Genomic DNA, 21,712 nt, shown 5'->3' with positions numbered 1-21,712 from the left:
CACAATGGCCTCCCCCGGAGACGCGCCCGCCGACGCCCCGCCGCAGCCCGATGCACGCGCAGAGCAACAGCATGAAAGCGCAGAGAAGCCGCCCGTGAAGCGGTCATGGAGGTAGGGTCGCGCCCGCCAACTCTGGAGACAATCCGCTGACAACGCGATACAGGCGCAAGTATAGGAAGATGCGCATCCGCTTTGACGAGACCATGACGACTAGCAACGACCTCATTCTTTCGGAATGGAGGTCTAACGCAGTTGCGCGTAGACTGCGCGAGCAAAACGAGTGCGTCTCGTAGTAGCTTAGATAATGGGATGGTGTAGCTGACTTGGTATAGCCAAATTCTCGATATCCTCCTCAACATGAACGATAGCGCACGGCTGCCTGCGAATCTGCGTGTAGACCTGCGAGAACAAGCCGAGATCGATGCCAAACCTACCATCGAAGACCCCGAACTAATACATCAGCGATTGAACAGCCTCCGGACAGAGCTCGCCAATGGCATCATCACAGCAGATGAATACACGCGCCGTGCCGAGGACCTCCACAACTCCCAGACCATACAGCTATCGCGCTCGCTCGCTGGCATGGAAGCCAATATACCGCACACCACAGAAGCTCCTGAACCGCCAGTAGAAGGTATAGATCTCTCAGAAACAGCGCCTGGTTATATGTCCCCCGCGCATGAAGAAGAATACCTCGCTCTCCTGGACCAAGCCTTCGCCGATCCCAACGCGTTTGATGCCCGCCCTATCCGCATACCCTCTAGCCATCCTCCGCCCACCGATAAAGATCTATCGGTACGAAATCCAGATAGTGTCTACAACTGGCTTCGAAAGCACCAACCGCAAGTGTTTCTGCAGGACAAGGACCCCACACACCCAGAAAATATGTCTGAGAAGGCCGCCCCAAGGGCAAATGCAGGGGCTCGTGGAAAACGCCAGTCGGCTGCGGCAGGCACGCCAGGTCCGAAAACAGATCACGAGGAAGATGACGGATTTGATCCCGAGTCAGGTGCGGCAGGGAAAGGAGGGCGGAAGAGCAAGGGCGGTGAAAACGACTCAGCTTACAGGCCTAAGGGGGGAAGCAGTCGTGCACCCAAGCGGAAGAGGGAGGACGGAGAACCTACAGGGAAGGGCAGTAAGAGGAAACGCCAAAGCGCAGCGGGGGTCGCTGCGTGAGCTTTTAGCTGTGGTGAAAAGAATAATCTTGAAACCTGAGAGCTGCCGGGTCATTCCATGACTGGGCACGTTCTTTTTACTTCCTTCGCGAAACATAACACCTTGTTTGACAATTGGCGGAATGGGAAACACTGCATGGTATAGGCGCATTGAAAGCAACGGTGTTTGGTTTTGATAACATACCAATGTGGGACTAGCAGGCATTCAGGCAGGAGGCGGACTGATATATTTCTACCAGGAACGTACTCCTACATGACCTCCATCTTCTTTGTATTCCTACATGTTTAGTGCTGCGCCGGCACCGACAGGAACACGAATATGTTACAGTGTACAACATGATATACAACACCTGCTGCTTCCACCTTCCCCTCGGTTCCTTGACCTTTGAAAATGCAAGTCAAAACAGTCCTGTAATGCTCTTCAAGCCCCTCAAGCTCTTCATCGAAGTGCCCTGCCTCGGGGCCCACCTGCCATCACCGGCACAGGCTCCGCCATCGCCGCAGGCAAACTGTTAGCCACGATGTTCTTCCCATCGACTATTTCTCCGTTACCCGCCTTCTGGTCATCCAACTGCAGCATCTGCTTCCTCTTGTTCTCGAGATATTGCTTCTTCTCCGGCGTCAATATCCACTCCTTGGGAAATTGATGCCTGACCTTCGGCTTATGGTGTCTGAAATCAAAGGGCACGTCTGCGAACGTGTCTTTCCCATCCTTCGCCTCCTTGATTAAGTTCGTAATTGATTCGCCGAGGAAGCGCTTGTTCTGGGCTTGCGTGTCAAAGGACTCGCAGGACATTTTGATGATGTCGGTGGAGGGGTTGTAGCGTACGCCGGCGAGCTTTATGAGCTTGTCGCGCTGGGTGGAGTTGAGGGAGAGGTCGGAGGAGGAGAACTCGACGACGACTTTGTTGGTGGCGGGGTGCGATTCGCCGAGGTAAGAAGTGTAGCGGAAGCGGAAGGGGTTGCGGCGGTGGGTGGCTCGAAGGGGCGGGCGAGTTCTGAGCATCATTTAGTGTCTATCCCACACGATCTTATGATATGTGATGAGGAAAGGTGAAAGACGTACGGTTCAACAACGGCAACTCCCACGCAATCAATCTCGCATACTCCCTCAACTCCCTATGCTGCTCCAACTCTCCATGGCCCAAACTCGTCACATCATCCCCATAGTAATCCTCGTCTTTCCCCAGAGTCGGTTCTCCCTCACCCCAGAACCCAACCTTCCGCGTGTCTTCCTCTGGGATGACCCAGTCGTCATCAATCATCTCTTTGGTTTCCTCGTTGTTCAGCCACGATACGCCTTCCTTCCCCTTGCGGATCGCATCTTCAATGATCTCCGGGTCCAGTGCCTTCAAGTCCTCCACGAGCTGCCGAAGCGCTTCTCCACCGGTCGACTTCTGGGGCGTTACATCAGGGTTGATCGCTTCTTCGATTGGGTCCGAAGCGGGTGCGCCGGGGATGGCGGCTTCTTTGGGAGGACCTGGGTTGTTTTTATCTGCGCGGCGAGCGGGCGTGGTGGAGAGCGGCCGTATTTGCCATTGGGTTGTGCATTTAGGTGCTACGTATGGTGAGGGTGCTCTCGACGGACAGCGCCGCGATAATAGCACGAGTCGCCGTGATATCGAAGCCATTGCGGGAATGGATTGGCGATGCGCAGGGCGTCAACTTTTCGCGATGGGCGGACCCCCGAGTGCCAAGCTTTTGTGGAAGAAAGTGCGGCCGGGGCCGAGCTCATACCCGGTACACCTTTTATCTCATGAACTTCAACCCGTATAATGATTCCCCAGAACGCTAGAAACGATTGAAACGAACGCTGGATCCTGGGTTTGGATGAGCCTCTTACACCGGTGTACATTCTGGATACATCATTGGGATTAATTATGTCGAAGCTGTGCTTCGTTACAACCGGCGCAACAGCACCTTTCACCAAACTTATCGTGTCGGTCTTGTCTACACCGTCTCTGGATGCTTTCCTGCAATGCGAAGTCACCCACATATTCATCCAGTATGGGACCGCCAAAGATGTTTATGAGACTAGCGCCCAAGCCGCCCGTGCGTATCTGAAGCAGAAGGGAGCTGAGGAAAAGCTGGAGATCGATGGCATGGACTTCGACTCAAGCGGACTGAGCAAGCAATTTAAGCTGGTCCAAGAAACCCAGGGCCTCGCTATCTCTCATGCCGGTTCTGGGTCCATACTCGTAGCTTTGCGGTTTCAGGTCCCGCTCATCGTGGTGCCCAATACTGCGCTCTTGGACAACCATCAAGAAGAGTTGGCGGTCGCGATGGATAGGGCAAATTATGTTATTCACGGCAATGTTGACAACCTTGCGCCCGCGATTAAGGCCTTCGAGGATTTCCGGGCGAAGATGGCCCAGTTTCCGCCTATCACGGCCGGGAAACAGCGCCAGAGCAAGAGTTTTGCAGATGTTATGGATGAGACTGTGGGCTTTACGGACTTCAACAATGAGTGATTGCGCTTTTCCGGACGAGGAAGGTTTCCTCAAGCTCGATGTCATTACCCTAAACATTCAAGTATATGTGCAGAGTTCGCTCAAACCACAGAGATGCCATCCCGACTCTCGGAACCCTTCTCTGGACAGCTGAAGTGGAACATCGACGACTGTACATGGCTGAATGGTCTGTTGGACGATGCTACGTCGTACCCAATCATTGCGCCTATACCACAATGGGATCAAACTTAATCCTCCGACCTACTCCCCTATGAAAACGACTAACCTTCTGAAACTCTGAATAGCGGGGTTTCAGAAGGCACGAGTTCGGACCCTTCCGACCTGGCGGCGGCGGCGGCGTAGTACATCACAAGTCATGCACCCTCTGACGAAGGAAGCGGGAGTCATTTCATTCACTGCACCGCCGCATAGCAGAGAGCAGACGCCGTCCAAATGTTTTATATATCGCGTTAGAGAACGCCCACTTTGACTTTCATTCACAGTGTTACGGGAACGGGACTTGATGCATAGTCAAGAGGTTGCGACTGCTTGACTACCATAGATCGCAACGTAATTCAAGATTGCCATAATGTTTGTTGTAATCCTTGTTTTGATACGTGTACTCTTCTTTCCTTTCCTAACCTTCACGCACATTTCCCTTCCATTCTTTCGTGATGAACCTGACAGAGGTATGTATTGGATCGCCGAGCACACGTCGCAGCAGGTGAGAGAGCAATGGTGTCGCAGTATTGTCTTTCACCTTCACCTGTTGAGGAGGCTGCGCAATTACTTTTGCGCTCCTGCTTGCAACTACTTGTATCCCCGCTGCCACCCGCTTTGTGGTCGGCTTCTTCTTGTACAATCCCCAAAGACATGCCAGTCTAACCCTTCAACTCATCAGTAGCTGCCAAAGCTCCGAGGGTTGCGATGTTTAACACGCAGAGAAACGCCCAAATGATTCCACCAAAGCGGGAAGGTGGGTCCAACACTTCCTGCCACTGAGGTAAACCAACTGACACGCCTAGGATCGCCGCTTGCTTCCGATCGTGCACAGCCTCCAATGTCAGCAAAGCCTACACGAGGAACGAGACCCCATTCTTCGCATGCTTTCAGTCAGAAGCCAGCAATCGATGCTCAACGCCTGGCCAGGTTGGCGACCGAAGAAGCATATCAGTTTATTCGGAACCTTCCCTACGAGGGCGAAGAGAAGCAGTATTTACTCAATCTGTTGCACACCCGATTAGAGCCTCCTTGGGACACAGCTAATCACTGTACTGTCGTCTTGGGGAGGACAGGACAAGGGAAAACGTCCACGATTAATTCCGTTACCGGCCACGACCTCGGAAATGCCGTAAGTCTAGCATACCGATGAAGCAAAATCAATTGCTAATATTACCTAGATAGGCGGAACCAGCAGTGTGACAAATATCGTAATGGAGTTCCGTCAGTGCTACAACGGCCAGAAAACACCATTCCTGGTTCAGATATTCCTCTACAGCAAGCCATATGTCATCAAGATGTTTGAAGAAGGTCTCCTTGAATACCGCCAGTGGCGGTCCACCCAACCTGAAACCAATGACGGAGACGACTCCGATGACGAGGACATCGAAACTGCAGAAGCTCCTACTCGGCTAACAACCATGATCCTCGATTTGAAATTCTTGCGGCAGGAACAAGGTTTCTCTGATCATGACGCAGCAGAGCAATTTCTTGAGAGGTTCGAAGACGTTGAGATCTTGCGTCTCTTCAAGAAATGGATTGACCATCTTTACCGTGCTATCCAGGGAGGCGATGCTATTTCAAGTAAAATAGAAAAGGGTTACGCTACAGTGGATGCTGTAAAAAGGTTCATCGCTCCCTTCGTCCGGAAAGCATCAGAACCTTTCGCAGAAGGAACTGACGCAGAGTGCTGTCCGTATCCACTCGTTGAGAAGGTAGTTATAGCTTCACGTTCGGAGGTCCTAGACAAAGGAAACATAATCAAGGATGCACCTGGGGTCGGTGACACGAACAAAGCATATGTCGATCGAGCTTACAAGGCCCTGAGAGATGCTGACAAGATCATGATCGTCTCTGAGATGAAAAGGTGTCTCGCGAAGAACGAGGTCCTTGCGACAATCAAGACCGCGCTCAAGAGAAGAGGGCCGGGCAATGTCCTCCTGGTATTTACGCATTCTGCGGCAAGTTTTCCGACTCCACCAAACCGCTTGATCATCTCAGATTGAGCTAACGTAGCCTTTAGGAGATCGAAGAGAAGATCAAGACTGAAACCCGCAGGCGTTTCACAAGGGAAGAACGTCAAACCTACGCTTCCCTCGAACGACAGATCGCACAGATAAATAAGGAGCTTCAGCGGCTGAAAGAACAAGAAGAATATGCGGACGAATTGACAACTAAGCGAGAGCTAGAGCGCCAGATATGGGGGAAGAAGTATGTCTTATACGTAACCAAAAAGTGGACTGGCTAACCAATGATAGAAAAAAGCGGAATGAGCTTGGGAATGCGTAAGTAACTCAAATGACATGCAATGGACAGTGAAAAGTACTGCCTTGCTCTAGAGAGACCTCCTACTGACAATGTACAAGTGAATTCGAACTCCACGTCGTTGCACGGAACCAACAAACGATAGTAGACTTCCGTGGAAAGCTATTGTCCAAGAAAATCTGGAAGAAGAATTACCCGAAGCTCGTCATAATCTGCATAGACAATGAAGAGCACAACAAGTATGCCCAAGGTTTCCTTCCGTGGACCCCTGATGAAAGAGATGAAGCTCCACGACTGTCCCAAGAAGCTACTGGCATTCCGGCCTTGAGAAGAATCATTGAAGACTTCCCTGCCGACGGTAGATGGGCGATCTTGAAGCATCACATCTACGAAACGTGGGATTGTACAATGAATTCGCTCGAAATGTCCGGTACTGTCAGTATGGCGCAGAGAAAAGCTGAAGTTGACGAGCAATTCGCTGGAAGCTGTCAGGTTTGTGGAGGTCTTCGTTATCTTTCTATTACGCTGACACTGTACAGAGTATCGTAACGGACATTGTAGAGCAATTCCAGGGCCTCATGGACGGATACGTAGAGTGTGCAAAGGATCATATGGGTACGTCCTTTTGTGCTTTGTTTCTTCTTTGACAACATTAACAACGTATCAGTGCAAAAGGAGACATCATGGACTGAAGGAGGCGTCAGAAATCATGCAGATTTTCAGAAGTCGATGAAACCTGCTACACATCAAAGCCTCATGAAGAAGCATGGTACTTTCGCCCTCCCTCATCCATATGTATAGTCGCTAACAGCATGATGCAGGCCTAACCACTACTGCGATGGGCGAGTTCGACCTCAATGAGAAGCTCTACGAGGAGCCACGAAAGGTTATTTTAACCAGCTTGGATGATCTGAGCAAGGAAAGGATTCCGCAATTCTTCACTGAGCTGATCCAAGGTATTCGTGGCACTGTTGAGGGGCTGTTCAACGAATTTGAGCGTGAGTCGATCTTGCAAACAGCACACTTCACCGCTTACAAGGCCTTTCATTTCCTTTTTACTGACAAGCGACTCATAGATGGTCCACAATATGACTCCGTAGGCCTCAGTGCGAAGGTACAGGCAGGCATGCGCGTTCGCCAAAGGAGGCTTGAAACCACTTGTATTGCAGCGCAGAGAGACGCGACTAGAATCATCAGGTACGTCCCATCTATTACACAGATTCGACCGAACTAATCCCCTTTAGGGACATACATGATCGCGCCTTTGAGACACACGGCAAATACACGTACTTCTACACAGCCTTCAAGCCTGCCTACGACGCAGCAAATGGGGCCCAGAAGATAAAGAGTAAGTTTTTGTGTATCTGAAGCCTGAAAGTTGCTTTGCTAAAGTGTATACAGAGAAGACCCTCCACTATGCCCGGTGCAAAGCCTTTGAGCAAGCTCTCACAGTCCCCGACGGGCCGTACTACCAGCTCCACACCACGATATTCGAAGAGCTGATCGAACATCTCGAGAATCTGAGAGAAAAGCTCATTCACGACATCAAGAGTGTACTTGGGGAGATCCAGCATGAGATCAACATGGCCTGCTCAAGAAAGGATGATAACTCGCCCGAAGCGAAGGCGTTCCGACGGGAAGTCATGGGACAGAATGACAAACTCAGGGAACTCTTTGCCAACCGCATTCGGCCATGTTTGGACGAAGCGGTGAAGATGTCTAGGGAGCAACGAGCACAAGAGAGGGCCAATGAGCGGACACTGATGGTGTAAGCGCTGGTCCAAGCGAGGGGTCTTTCCTTGCCTTTACCCCTTTGATTTGGATACATTTGAGATCGGTTTCTGCTACCCCAAAGCAGTCTCGCTTGGAGTGGAAGATATTTGGGTATACCGAAAGGGATTGTACCCTTTTACGGCAATGGACTACAGGCAGCATCTGGAAGAAGGGTTCGGTACGACTGAATCAATGAGCACAAGAGATGCGTCATTTTGAAGATACTCTCAAATCCGACTTTGCAGAACTAGTTTCGCAACCAGACGAGCATCCCAACTTATGACTAAGTAAATCTGCCGTAGGATTTCCATATAAAGTTTCATCAGATTCCATTCCAATTTTGAAGTCCTGATGTGTATAATGCAATAGGCACTCTTTTCGAGCATGAATTGCAACAGACTAAGAGTGTACTATTCCTACAAAACGAGTAACATGTGTAGGTATCTTCCGTTAGCAAACGACGCCAACCCAAGTGCCGATACACCAATCCCCTACCAATACTCAGTACAGATCCTTCCGACTTGTCACTATGCCCCAACTCCTAGTAACCCCTCCCATTCGCCCTCTCCCATTCCGTCAACTCCCCTTCTCCTTCGTCCTCAATCATTGGCTCCATCGCATAATATCCTCCGAACAGACTCGCCCCCAGCTGATACCCGGGCTTGCTGTAATAATCCATCATGCGCCCCATAGTCACCGGGGGTGGCTCGTAGTAACCCTGCTCGTAGTATTCCTCGCCCCGCGGATAATCCTGCGGCGTCTCTATATCCAGCGCGGATGACGACGTGCTGAAGCTGTAGGAGTGTTGGGGGAACGATGGCGCTGCGACACCGGTGTCGATGCGGAGGGGCCCGAGGGCAGTACGGAGAGGAGAGGGCAGGGGCGAGGTTTGGGTGGACGTTGAGGAAGTTGATATCGACACTGGGATAGCCGCTGTATCTGCTCCTAAGGCTGGTGGCGGTGAAGGTTCGATTGGCGTTGTTGATATGGCGGAGAAGTGCATGGAGAGGGCTGGTGGAAGGGTGTATGCGGCGGTCGAGACGACGGGCGTTGAAGTGGGTGAAATTGGTGATGTTTGTACAGTGGTGCTGATGATTTGTATAGATAATGCTGGAGGTGGAGAGTTTTCGATGACTGGTGCTGCGACTTGTGAGATCGGTGTTGTGGTTACGCTTGACTTGGTGATGTGAAGAGATAATGGTGCAGACCTATCTGAGATAGGGGACATTCGAGCGGCAGCCTTGGCTTCTTGCAGAGACAGCAACGGGTGCGGCTCCTCAGTCGCCATCGGTGACTCAGTCTGATCTGGTAGTTGGAACGGTGGCGAAATCGAACGTGTAGCAAGCGGCTGCTCGGCTGTTCGTTGTTTAAGTTGGAGAGCTCGTACTTGGGGTGATGATGAGGATGTCGTCTCTGATCTTGACGTCCACAGCCTTGCCGCTGACCACAGCTTTGCAGGTGTCGAAGTTGGGAACGTAGGTACAGATGGTACGAGTGGTAAGGGAGGTGGTGGTGATGGAGATTGTTGTGGAACTTGCTTTCCCTCCGGTATTCGTGGAATAAGTCCACCTTTGAAGGACATACTCAAGGGTCGTAGTCTTTTCGTAGATTGAGCAGACGGAGGGATCGGCGGAAGAGCGATTGGGGTGTCTTCTTCGACCAACTCGTTTGTCGCATCGTCGTTTTTGCTTTCTGAGAATGAGGATGGCCTGGATGGGATTGTAGTCTGGGTACTTGAAGGCCGCGACGACAGCTGTGGGCTTGTCGAGGAATCGGAGCCCAGACTTGCGTGCGATACGCTTGATGCCCGAGATTCTGGTTGCGGATTTAGTGAGTGCAACGAAGCGTCTGAGTTTGATCGAATCGAGCGCGATAGACTAGGTGGTCGTCCATTGATGAAGGATGATCTCCTACTTGACGCGGGTGACTGTGACTCAAGATCAGGGAAATTCTGTCTGTTGCTCTCGTCGGATCGCGGTCGCATGAAAGATATGGTCCTTGATCTTCGAAGAACACGCTTCTCTACCAGCTCTTCAGGCGTAGGTTCCTTCTTCTCCGGCTCCGGCTCCTTGTATTCTAGCTTGCCATTGCTATCCGACGCAAAGAACTCGCTTCCGCGGCCGAATACCACTTGCAAGCTTGCAAAGTCTCGTTCATCAGCCTTTTCGAAGAGGAACTCTTTCAGATTTAACGGTAAATCGTAGCCGTCTCGGAGAAAGTTAGCGTTGCGTTTGAGCTTGATAATAGTTGTGGACTACTTACCTTGCCGATATGCGCCTCCTCTAGTCTTCCAACAAACATAGTAGCGCTCGAAAGCTCCAAATGCGCACACAATAACATCCTCCAAGCTCTCCGGGTCTTCAGGGTCGTCCGGTATCTGAGCGAGGCGTTCGTAAAGACGGGCTGAAGAGCTCATCCTGGTGGAGTCTTCTGTTTACTGAGTGGTAACAAGATCCAGATATTCATATACACATTAAGTCGTAAGATATTGTGATTCGTCGTCCTGCGGTAATTGCCCTAGCGAAGCGCAGCTTCTCTCAAGAAAATCGCGGCGTCGTCGCCCAGGTTCCCAAAGGTGAAGCAGAATCGAAGTAACCAGCCACCAGCAATCCGTTCTTAGAGCCAACACATCGCAAACTGTCGAAGGCGTCCCTAGGTACAACGCTCAAATCGGCATCTCGCCCCGCTGATTCATCATTATGCACGCTCTACTCACTAGAGCACCCAAACACGAACGCTTCAGAATGCACATAAGTCGCGTGAGCGCTCACGCCGGGGATTTCCAGACGCCAGTGAAGCGGTTACAGAGCTCTAGCGGGACTCGGTGGTTCGAGTTTCAGATACGTGAGGGCACGTGCGCATGGGGAGATCCGCCAAAAGCCACATGCTGAGACAGAGACAGGGGCTCTGGTGCCGACGTGGAGGATCGAATGGAGGGATATGGGTTCATGGAATTTGAGATGGAAGATAGAATGCACAGGGACGATGCATAGAGGCAAGACGCTAGCGTGGATTATATGACTTCAACACCAAGTGCATCTTCACATGTTCGCTCTAGACAGCGTCCGGGGAATATGGTCTGAATTGACCAGATTGTCATGAATACCTCATTAAAATATGTGTCGGCCAAACGCAAGCTTCTGCCAACAGATCTCTTGAATATTCGAACGCGAACTTATGGTTTGCTCTCGATCAATCAAGGAGCCCACGATGGATAGTGGATATCACAACCATCAAAGTATATTTTAGGTTTTCTCTCAACAGTCAAGAGTCCATAATTGGTATTGGACATTACAACTACCAAACACCAAAACAAGCCAAAAGTACAACGTCAAATCCTTCTCTCCGCCTCCCTCTCCCCCCTCCTAGCAAAATCTCTAGTCCCTTCCCTCGTCCTCTCGCTCGTCGACCTACCGCTCTCATTGCGCCGTCCGCTAGGCATTTCTCGAGCGGTCACCGTCCGTCTCAGCGGTGGCTCTCTGCCTTCATTCCTCGATCCATTCATCCTAGTACTACTCGTATTACTTGTGCTCGCGTTGCTCGCCGTGCTGTCACTCCTATCTCTACCCGTACTGACCATGTCATCAATCTCGCGATATAGGCTCGAGGTTGTTCTACTGCGGTCCACGCCGTTGCGGACTGGTGCTGTGTTTGTGCGAGCTAAAGGTCTAGGAGAGGGTCGCTCGCCGCGTTGCAATGGAGGGTCTGCTCTTTGTCGTAGGATGGGTGATGATCTGGGGGTTTCGCCGCGCTGTGATTGTGAGGATGTTGAGTCGTTTCGGTCGCGTGGTACAGGTGAATCTCTTGGACCGGGAGGTCTGGTGGTTCTGGTACTTCTCGGTGAGTCTCGCGACGTGGTGGCACTTGGTCGTCGCTGTTGATCTGGAGATGTATCTCGAGTGCGCGAAAACGTCAAGCCTTGCTTACGATTCAGTGGTTCTGATCCGGACCGTTCTCGATCGGGTGAATTGCGCCGCTGACTATTCCCTCTAAACAGTCCCACTGGTAACGGAGGTAAAGTATCGTTAGGCACAGTTGTCGACGGTCCCTTCAAGGATTTCTTCCGCTGCAGAAGGTTTTGTTCATCAGGCCCATCCTTGACCACCGCCGGATCAGAAGTCGTGGACGACCCCGAAGAAAGCCTTGCAAACACAGCGGGGTCAGAAGCAACGAGCGGGGCACTTGGCTGCAATTGCGTCTTTTCAAGTTGCGGCGGCGTGGACACCAATGGCGATGAAGCCTTGAGTTCTCCGTACATTTGCAAGATCTCATCCTCGTCAATCTTAGGTGAATCCGAGTAGTCTGAAGCAGGATCAGAGAGGGATGGCACGTTACTTGTTGGACGAAATTCAGCTTTTGCGAATGTGGTCTCGTTCTTCGGAGGCTGTCCCATAGCCCAGGATTCAAACATTTGCGCTTGGGACATTGCTCGTGTACCGCTCATTCGGTTGAGCTTGGGCGTGGGACGCTTGTCTGTTGGTGGGGACACCTTCAGAGGAGCTGGAGCAACGGGTGTTGTTTCCTGAGCTGCGCGAACAGGGGGAACTGGGGCTTGCCGTGGTGTTTCGAACGCACTTTCTCTATACGTTCTTTCCGGAGGTGAAGCTTTCTGCGGCGGCTGTGGTGGCGTTTCCGGACGCCGGATAACAGGCTTTGGTGTAGCTAGAGGAGGGGGTCTCTCAGGCTCAGGCTCAGGCTTCGATGTAGCTAGAGGCGGAGAGGGTGTCCCAGGCTCCGGTGCAGGAGCAGGAGGCAACACAATGTTCTCCACCGGAGGAGGCATCGCCGGATCCTCTCGATTATATGCTGGCGGCGGCGACCTCGGCGGCAACATCTCCTGTTCAAAGAACAATGGTCTGGGCGGATCACTAAAGATACTCTTCGGCAGTTTAAACGGCTTCAACGGCTCCGGCGCCTTTTCCTCGCTCGGCACGCCTACACCCGGCGGGCTCAACTCGGGCTGCGCTGTAATCGGATTATCAACAGGCGCATCCTCCTTTGTTTCCACAGCGCGCTTCGTAGTCTGGTCTTGTTGTCTCTCTTCGCCGTCTTTCTTCCATCTCTTTTCTTTCCTGGCAAGTTCGATCTCGAGCACGCGCGTCCCCTCTGCGACTTTCGATTTGAGGCCGTCGTCGTCTTTGTCGAAGTAGAGCGCCCATCGAGTGGGGAACTCTTCGACCGCGCACCATCCTTCCCAGCCATCGAAGGTGAGCCGTCGGTCTTGTCTTGTGCAGTCAAAAGGGCCTGTGAGATTGGGTTGCGCGTCAAGGCGGACGCCGTATTTGACTTCGTACGTGTCTTTGTCGACATAGATCCAGTTCATGATTGGCGCTTCGTCGGTGATCGTAGTCACGAGCCCCTCATATTTTGAGTCGGGGTAGGGCAAATAGTACCCAGCGTAAGGATGTCCAAAGGCGCCTCCGTCGCTGGTCCCGGTATCAATCCACAACTTCCCGTCTTTGAGAACAATAGGGCGACCATTGATCTCTCGGCTCCGCAAGGAGGACTTGACACATGATGCTATGAGGTTGCATCGACGTGCGCGGTGCTCTTCCCTTTTTTCCTTGGACTGCGATTGTCGGATAGCTTCCTGGGTACCAAGTAAAGCTGGTGCAGCAACGATGGCGACGAGGATGGATAAAACCATCGTAGGGACGATATCAAATGAAAAGAGCTGGGAAGATGTCGTGGCAGGGATTCTTCATATCGGATTGGCAATGCGCATACAAGTCGGTCCAGCGCGCTCAAACGCTCCCACAAGTGGATGAAAGTTGATACCTTCCATCAGTCGGCTGGAAGTGCGACGCTGCCTGTCGAACTGATCAGCATCCAGAGAACAGTGTTTCGATGGCCCTCGCCCACCTCGATTGAGCACTGCGACTGGAAGCTCCATGGCTTGCCGCCGATGGTCTGACATGTACCTTCGAAACTCCTTGCCATAGCCGTGCTCCCATTGCCAAAATGTCGATATGTGAATTCACACACAGCACATGCAGTAGTCAACGTGCGCATATACCCCATTGACCATCTTGCGGCGCGTCCTCCACGAATTCACCAAGAACGCAAATCGCAAGGTTCCAGACTGCACACAGATGAGCTGATAATGGTACGAGAGCACCCCAAACACTGCGTGCCCCTGTCAGTCTTGTCCGTTTCAGCACGCGTCGCAACACGTGAGCAGCGTTATTCCCCAACAATGTCGCCAAAGACGAACCATCTCTGCTTGCCGAAACCCGCAAGTGCCACAAGTGCTGTTTCGAGCACATGCATAGCGCATTTGGCGATAATCCACCTCGCCAGTACGACCGCTTCGGTAGGAGCATTTGTCTGTGCAGCATGCCGCTAACACCATGCGGGACGTACAGTGTAGACAACCTTATGGCTGAAGCAAATACTTAAGGCATCCATCCAGCGCAGCAGAATAAAACTCCAGACCAGTTGATCTGCTTCTCACCACATCACCAACCAGCAAAAACAATAAAAAGCGGCCAGGACGCCTTTCACTTCGACAATCCACTCACTGCCATTATCTCGCACACCTTGTCGGTTTTAATCTACCTCTAATCTACATTCACAATGTCGTAAGTAACCTTGCGGGCTTCTCGATGGAGTAGATGTTGACAGCAACAGTGACACCGCAACCCGTCCCGCTGGCTACATGAGCGACTCCGATGACGGCCAGGCTTCCGGCGGCCGCAAGGTCTCCGCTAACGTCGGTGCCATGCCACAGGCACCTTCATCCTCGAGCCTCAACCGCCCCGCAGGATCCATTGTCAAGGGTCCCGTTGACGACAATGGCAAGCTGAAGGACGCTGCTTTGCTCCTCGGTATCAAGCTCGACTTGGAGGCGGAGATTCACTTGACGGCACGGATACGTGGAGATATTACGATTGGATTGTACTGAGCTATGCTATGGTTGATATGTTGGAAGAGCAGGGCCACTTCGCATGACCAGAGGAACAACGACGTGTTCGTCTGATGACAGCAACGAGGTTTCGCGGAGTCATGGTATGACTGAGTTTAGCTATGAGGATGGACACCGAGAGTTCATAGACAGTGGAGTACATGATATCCTGAGCTGGCAATGAATGTTGTTTTTGTTGGTTGAATTGGCAGCTTCTTCATCATGATATTTGTAGTCTTCAACGCGCTAAGACAGGTAAGAACATTCTCGCAAGAGTCTGCAGGTGATCACAGGAGATGAGACGTCTGGGTCATATCAAGTTCTCCAGAAAGTCAAATACATGGTTCTGCAAAGACAGCATTAGCGCGTGACTTTGTGAAATGCAAGCAAAGCGAAGGCTATAAGAAGTTTTTCAGACTCATGCCCTGTCACAGGCGATTATCACCATTGCCGTAGCTCGGTAGACCGTCGTGATAAATTGAAAACTCATCTTCTAACGTAGGAAATAAAGACAGCAAGATGAACTTACACAAAGGATGCACAGTCAGTCAGCTGTGGCCAGAGGGAATCTATACGTTGTATTAGTTAGCGTCTCGTGAAGTTGCAAGAGCGCATGGATCGTGTCGCAGATCAGAGGTGACAGTCTCGTCTTCGCCGAGGCTTGGACATATGCTTGTCATTGTTTGCGTCGATTCATCATAGTGCAGGGAAGCAAGGGAGATGGGTGAGTCGTACAATATGCAGGGCATGATGATCTGTATTCAAGTCAGCTGGGGCCTTGCCACAGTGGTTTAACATGACAAGATACAGTTGAAGCTCAGTTATGCATGAATGGTATTAAAAAGATGGTGTCTTCAGTGGGAATCCCGTCAGACTCGTCATCTAAAGAGGTCTCCTCATAAGATAGGAAGGGGAAGAGCGAAGGGAACCTTACCACACATATGTTGCTGTCACACTGGCATGTGTAAATGTTCTGTCCAGCTTCACGCCTTGTCAGCGCAGCTCACACTGTTGTTCTAACGTGTAATGTGTGTTGGCAAGATCAGTGGGCGAGGTTTTCTAGGCCTGCCACAAAAAGAGCTTATCCGTCAAGAATTGTCGGTGCCCAGTGCCGATATTTCATCAAGGTGCGAGGTCGTAGGGAGGGATGAGCGAGGTGATGCGTACCGACAGAGCAAGGTGCTCAGACTAAATCTGTACGAAGACGTATTAGCAAGGTGTAACCCAAGTATTGCAGACGAGTTCGTAGAGATGGAAGCAGATCAGATAACAGCCTAGATTTCTCGGCATCGACATAAGTCTAAGCCAGTAATTCCAGCTGTGCCGAAGCACAGATTGCTCATCATGGAAAGCGCGAAGGAAGATAGGAAGGGCGACGTACCGAGGACGACAAAGCTCCAGCGCCGTATCACTAGGCGGCTAGGCTGGAGCAGACGCCTGATTACCATCGCAGGCCTTGGAGGTCATCATCACAAGAAGATTTAATGCGTCTGCTTCTGGTCAGCGCGATTCTCGTGAGAAGGTTGCAACAAATAGCGGCTGGACCAATCTTTTCAGACTGACGTGCAAAGCTTGAGTTTCATTTCCCGAAGGATCAAAGACTCTAGTTTGTAAATGGCTATTCGTATCATCATGTAGATGTCGCGGTTGGAAAAAAGAAGAAAACTCACCAATTAGTGCAAGACCCCGCCACGCGTGCCTTCCGAAGTGCAATATTCGGCGCCTGAAGGAGGCATCGCGTCGCGAGGTATCAAGAAGCTCTCATGGTAGCATGCTTTGTGTTGAAAGCAAGCGCAGCGCTGTGGTGTTGTGAGAGAGAAAGTTCGAAGCTCAACTTCGATTTTCTTGCGGTCCACAGTGGCCCGTGCGGTAATGTGGGTCATTACTTGGCGCTGATGATCACGTGCTGTCTCTCCAGCCCCGGAGTTCCACGCTTCAACTCAGTCTCCCAGGCCACGCGCCAACGGTCGTCGAAACGTATATCTTTAACCTTCCTTATCTCTATCAATATAGACTCTATCAATACAGAGAAGTAGCTCTTCCAGATGACGCAGAAAGATAGCTAGAGATTTCCTTTATTACGAGGCTCAAGGAGAGAAAACTTTCCCGTAATTATCAGGTTCTTTAGGATAAATAAGATCAACTTTTGTGAGTGCGTGCTTTTAGCGTGAGCGCGTGTGTGTGTGTAAAGTCAATAGAAAATCCAAACGTCTCCACGACCTCAAATCTGCGCCACAAATGATTCAGTAAGACGAATCAAGCTCACCACACATCACGGGAAAAGAATCAGCCTATCACTCAAGCATGCATTCAGCTAACGATGCCTATGCCTGCGTACCCAACTCCAGACCTGCTATAGGGGTATCTATCATCACCAGTCTATTCTCAGTCTCCCATCTCCTCCATTTCGTTCCGACCAAACAGTAAAAATCGAAATCGCTAAAAACGCCCTAAAATGCAATGGCCACAGCCACCTCCCAATCCAACCCTCTCCATATCAAGTACCAAGATAATAATGAAAACTCCACAGGATATGCTCAAATCCTCCCCCCTTCAACAATCTCCCTTCCAATCAACTCCAACTCGCCACTCTCGGCCGTCCGCCTCCTTTCCAGCACCCATCTTCCCTCTCCACACTCGTCATGCTCGCGCACATAGGCCACGCTATCCGCAGCCGAGCCCTTCCTGCTGTGGCCCGCTCGCCAGCCTCCGCCGCTCGGCGTCGCAGGACTGGTTGTGCTGATTGGTGAGATCAGCCCGAGAGACTGGCGGCGTGGCGCAGAGCAGTTCGTTGCGGTGGCCGAGGAGAGGGGTGGTGAGGTTGTGGAGGGTGGAGGGTGGAAAGACGTGTGCAGAGTCAATGGCGGTGGAGGCTGGAAGTGGTGGCTCACTGCGGGCGGGGACGTCGGTAGGGGAAGATTTGGCGGGGATTGAAGAGGCATGACAGAGGGCGAATGGAGAGGGTAGTTAGCGGGCGACACTGGAAGCGGGATGGCGGCGGGTGGTATAGCAGGCGGAGAATGCAGCGGCATGAGCGGGATAGGTTGAGGTTGGAGATGCGTCTGCGACATTGGACTGGATAGCGAATTGTAATCGCTTGCCGTCAATGTTGGGCTGTCGGGGCGCTCCTCGTAGGCCTCGTCATCGTCGAAGGCATCGCCGCCAAAGTCCTCGTGGACAGAGTCCATGAGCGCTTGGTCGTCTTCTTCGGACTCATTCAGGCTCTCCAGTATAGCAGCAGAACCATCGCTCTCTAAAGAGTATTCGTTCTGCTCCCGCATGCGATTTCCAGCCGGGCTTGCCGCGCGCGGGACGAACTGCATGCCCATGGGTGACGAGTTTCTCGGGCTCCCACCTGGACTGCCCGCAGGCAGACTGGCTGTACTGCCAAATGCACCCTTTCGTAATCTCATCAGTGCGTCAAGACTCATGTCTTCTTCGTCACGCCACCCATAGGGGCTGATTCGAGCGAGCTGTGCTAGAGCCGGGCTGGTAAGAGATTGACCCATAAAGCCGGGGCTGGTGATTGAGTTCGTGCCGTCGCCAAGGTTCCTAACGCTGATGAAAGAGTTGCGGGTGCTGTATTCGCTGCGTTCGGTGATGGGCGTCAAGTTGGGCTCGCGCATCGCATTGCGGCCGCTGACACTTCGACCTACTCCAGAGGGACCGAAGTATCCACCGTACGCGTTGAGGGCTTCACCTTGTGGACCAGCGTAGAATCCAAACTCTTGCCCGTAAAACCCATCATCGTCATTCGCTAAGGCCTCCGAGTTGGCCTCTGCAATCATCATCTCGTCATCCATCAAATCGTCATATTCGCTGTAGTCGTAGTCATCGAAACTTGAACTCATACCGAGACCGTCGTCCTCAGGTGGAAAGCCGGTGGTTTCCTGACTGAATCGACCGTCATCGGGGATAAGACTGGGTCGCGAATTGCTGATCGAAGAAGAATCGTCGGCATCGGAGCTTGACCGTCCGATATCGACGCTCGCCTTCCTCGCGAAACGTCCTTCCGCTTCCGCACGATTCGCAGCTTCTGCGAGCGCACTGTGGTAAGCGTTTAGATTCCGATCAGATCTTGGCTGGGCCGTTGATGTCTTGTGTATCAAAGAAGGCGCGGATATCTCGAGATGCTTTGATAGGGTGTCATCGTCCGCTTCGTATCCTGTTTCTGAAGCAAGTTTTTCGAGCGGATGTGATAACAGAGTATTGCGCAACTCCTCCGCTGGCGGAGACTTTACTTTGCGATCAAAGAGTGGTCCTTGGGGGTCGTCGAAGACCTCCTCGTCAAAATCGGCAGCATCCACATCACCCTGTTCTTCAATCAAACCATCATCGAAATACAGATCATCATCTAAGCCCGCTTGAGTGAACGTCACTGATTTGGTAGGTTTGATCGAGTTGTCTACTGGCGACTCCTCTGGCGAGAAGTTGGCTGTAGGGACTTGCGCTTGCCGGAGGTTCATCAAGCCAAGGCCATGACCGTTGTCCGTGTAGAGCTCTTGAAGCCTTGGTAAAGACCCAACCGCAGAGGGCTTCATTGACTGCAATGTGTCTTCAGACATCGCAAATCCTATCCGCTGTCCATTGGCATCTATTGGTGTGTTTAGCTCGCCGTTCATGCCAAGTGGGCTCATTGCATTCATATGCGGCTGTATCGATAACGATGAGAAGTCGAAGGCTGCCATACCCGGTGACAACATCTGGTCTCCTAGTCCGCCGCCGTACTCGTCTTCTTCACCAAGCATAGGGATCTCTTCCTCATAGCCACCGTCCATGTCAAAGTCATCATCCATACCATACTCGTCGTAATCGTCTCCCACGCTATTGGTAGACATACGAGCTTCCGACTTCGATGCTTTTTCTGCCGCCTTTTGTATGTGTCGCTCTTCCATCATCTTCTCTTGCGCGGCGGATTCACCGCCGCCTATCTGGAAGCTAAACCTGGAAGCCCTACTTGTCAAGTGTTTAGGAAGGCCGGCGGGTACGAAGGACGGGTCCGTCACCGAAGTAGCTCGTGATCGTGACGAAGGCGGTGTCTTCGTAGATTTTCGTTTTCGGGGCGTGACTTCGGCGGACACATCGGTGGGACTCGATGGACTCGACGCTTCCTGCACAGGTGACAAAACAAACGACGCATAGTCCTGATTGCCCTCCGTGTGTGATGGCTGCGACAGAGCAGGTTGAGGCGGCCGTGGCGCAGGCAAATCCTTCGGTACTGGCGGAGGCGGTGGAGGGGATCGAGTGGGAGGTTCCGCGAGGTACGAACTCCTCTTCGCAAACTCTTGAGATGGTGGAGGTGGTGGAGAGTGCCCAGGAGGCTCAGGTACATACGAATTCCTTTTCAAAAAGTCTTTGTTGGCCAGTTGCTCGGCTCTTATCGCAGCCTGGCTCTGTTCATAGCTCGTGTCATCATCGAAGTGCTCCGTAAACACTGGTGTATGCTCTCTTTCTATCTTGGGCGGGCTCGGTTCTGCTTTTGACTGTTCGTTTCCGTATGCATTGTTGTACGAGAAGTTCCTATTGGGCCTCGGCGCGCTGAAGTCGTGGACGATGCGACCGCGGATACTCGGATCGTAGTTGTCGGGAATGGGAGGAACGATGGACGGTAATCGCTGGGTCACGAGGGCTTCATCGTGCAGAGCTTCTAGTGCCTGTCCGGATCTCCGACGCAGCAGCAGCGACATAGGGTTCCGCAGTCTCGATTTGGAGGCTTTGGGTGGTTGCCCAGTGGGTGTGGAGGGCTTCGAAGTGTTGGACAGCTTCTCACTGAGGCCGCTCATGAGGGACGTCTGTGACTTGGAGAAGCTGGAGTAGCTGGAGGATATGAATGAGGGTGCCAGCTGCTGAGTCGACGAGTGGGCGGTCGGCGGTGTTTCCGACTGCATCGCCATGTCCACCACCTGGGCGATGCGCTGTCCCTGCGGTCGCGGGCCCGTAGGCTGGCTCCCTGTTGGCGGTGGTCGTGCAGGTGGGTGTCTGGCATCGTGGTCGGGTGAGACCTGGTTGTGCATAGCGGGTAAGGGTGAGCGCAACGCCGTGTCGATGTGAGCGTGCACACTCCCCGCGGCGAAGCCCTGTCCTTGATTTGCGGCATGCTGTGGGCTCAGCAGCGAACTACTCCCGCCCTTGTTTAGCTTCGATGCGACGCGTGGAATCGGTGGCAGCTGTGGGGGGAACGGAGACACGGGCGAGCTTGACGCGTAGCCCGCCGTGTCGGCCAGGCGCGGGCTCGTGAGGTAGTCGGTGCCTGGATGCGCAGGGCTTGATAGCGAATAGGCGGGAGGGCTCGACACTGGCTCGGACGACGCGAGGCTCGAGGCATTGCGCTTTGCAGCATTGCGCTTTGTGGAAAAAAAGGGCGCCATTCTGGGTGTCGCGCCGAGGATGCGTCTGGGAGGCTATCTTTCTGGGACGAGCTGCTACCAGAGCTAGCTGGTAGACAAAGTGCTTCTTGCGCCTCTCACAGAGGCCATAGGCGCTCGACAGTCATGCTTCGGCGAGGATAGGATGCGGGCTGGACGTGGAGATGCAACACGCAGAAGCAGTTCCGATGTTGCACAGCGCTCGGAAGGCTAGCGCAAACTGCTGGCTGGATGGCAGGCGCAATGATTCGGCGACGCGTGGAGGCGGGACGTTGTGGAGCAGTAAGACGGTGCGAGGCTGCTGGCTGCTAGGGTTGCTGTTGTTGAGTCCTTCCTGCTCCCACCAGTGCAGGGATCCTGGGCAACGTTCTATAATCTCACTCTCTGCTGCGGATGAGCTTTCACGCTCTCTTAGTGATTCTGGACACGTATTGCTGCTACATTATCTTAATAGCAAAGATTCCGCCTGCCGAATCTTCTACACTCTTCCCAGAAATGTGAGGACTGGACCCTGAGCCATGTGAAACCGAGCGGGTATGACGTTTAGACCCGTGCTCGACC

The 21,712-nt window shown here is 52.4% G+C and overlaps 8 protein-coding genes across 8 annotated transcripts; 4 read left to right on the top strand and 4 right to left on the bottom strand.

Annotated features, from left to right (window-relative positions):
* Positions 1-4: 4 nt before the first annotated feature.
* On the top strand, positions 5-1,176 carry N0V89_000198 (uncharacterized protein; the record flags this gene model as incomplete). Its single annotated transcript, XM_056209023.1, has 3 exons — positions 5-111; positions 164-280; positions 333-1,176. The coding sequence occupies 3 exons, from the start codon at positions 5-7 to the stop codon at positions 1,174-1,176; spliced, it is 1,068 nt and encodes a 355-aa protein (XP_056075845.1).
* A 438-nt stretch (positions 1,177-1,614) lies between these two features.
* Positions 1,615-2,806, bottom strand: RSM24 (37S ribosomal protein S24, mitochondrial; the record flags this gene model as incomplete). The annotated part of the gene is made up of 3 exons (XM_056209022.1): positions 1,615-2,153; positions 2,242-2,655; positions 2,764-2,806. The coding sequence occupies 3 exons, from the start codon at positions 2,804-2,806 to the stop codon at positions 1,615-1,617; spliced, it is 996 nt and encodes a 331-aa protein (XP_056075844.1).
* A 249-nt stretch (positions 2,807-3,055) lies between these two features.
* ALG13 (N-acetylglucosaminyldiphosphodolichol N-acetylglucosaminyltransferase catalytic subunit alg13) lies at positions 3,056-3,646 on the top strand (the record flags this gene model as incomplete). The annotated part of the gene is made up of 1 exon (XM_056209021.1): positions 3,056-3,646. The coding sequence occupies one exon, from the start codon at positions 3,056-3,058 to the stop codon at positions 3,644-3,646; it is 591 nt and encodes a 196-aa protein (XP_056075843.1).
* A 1,039-nt stretch (positions 3,647-4,685) lies between these two features.
* Positions 4,686-7,881, top strand: N0V89_000195 (uncharacterized protein; the record flags this gene model as incomplete). The annotated part of the gene is made up of 10 exons (XM_056209020.1): positions 4,686-4,976; positions 5,026-5,787; positions 5,868-6,055; positions 6,103-6,129; positions 6,211-6,601; positions 6,649-6,724; positions 6,777-6,878; positions 6,931-7,306; positions 7,354-7,457; positions 7,511-7,881. 10 exons carry the CDS (start codon positions 4,686-4,688, stop codon positions 7,879-7,881), a joined length of 2,688 nt encoding a protein of 895 aa, XP_056075842.1.
* A 542-nt stretch (positions 7,882-8,423) lies between these two features.
* N0V89_000194 (uncharacterized protein) lies at positions 8,424-10,298 on the bottom strand (the record flags this gene model as incomplete). The annotated part of the gene is made up of 4 exons (XM_056209019.1): positions 8,424-9,238; positions 9,270-9,697; positions 9,802-10,090; positions 10,145-10,298. The coding sequence occupies 4 exons, from the start codon at positions 10,296-10,298 to the stop codon at positions 8,424-8,426; spliced, it is 1,686 nt and encodes a 561-aa protein (XP_056075841.1).
* Positions 10,299-11,213: 915 nt separating this feature from the next.
* Positions 11,214-13,529, bottom strand: N0V89_000193 (uncharacterized protein; the record flags this gene model as incomplete). Its single annotated transcript, XM_056209018.1, has 1 exon — positions 11,214-13,529. The coding sequence occupies one exon, from the start codon at positions 13,527-13,529 to the stop codon at positions 11,214-11,216; it is 2,316 nt and encodes a 771-aa protein (XP_056075840.1).
* Positions 13,530-14,458: 929 nt separating this feature from the next.
* On the top strand, positions 14,459-14,786 carry N0V89_000192 (uncharacterized protein; the record flags this gene model as incomplete). The annotated part of the gene is made up of 2 exons (XM_056209017.1): positions 14,459-14,463; positions 14,513-14,786. The coding sequence occupies 2 exons, from the start codon at positions 14,459-14,461 to the stop codon at positions 14,784-14,786; spliced, it is 279 nt and encodes a 92-aa protein (XP_056075839.1).
* A 2,537-nt stretch (positions 14,787-17,323) lies between these two features.
* On the bottom strand, positions 17,324-21,154 carry N0V89_000191 (uncharacterized protein; the record flags this gene model as incomplete). Its single annotated transcript, XM_056209016.1, has 1 exon — positions 17,324-21,154. The coding sequence occupies one exon, from the start codon at positions 21,152-21,154 to the stop codon at positions 17,324-17,326; it is 3,831 nt and encodes a 1,276-aa protein (XP_056075838.1).
* Positions 21,155-21,712: the final 558 nt, after the last annotated feature.

This window comes from Didymosphaeria variabile (assembly GCF_027946475.1).
Source record: "Didymosphaeria variabile strain IMI 356815 chromosome Unknown scaffold_1, whole genome shotgun sequence".
Taxonomy (NCBI): Eukaryota; Fungi; Ascomycota; class Dothideomycetes; order Pleosporales; family Didymosphaeriaceae; genus Didymosphaeria; species Didymosphaeria variabile.
The sequence above is the reverse complement of the archived record's forward strand: the minus strand, read 5'-3'. Positions and strand labels throughout refer to the sequence as shown.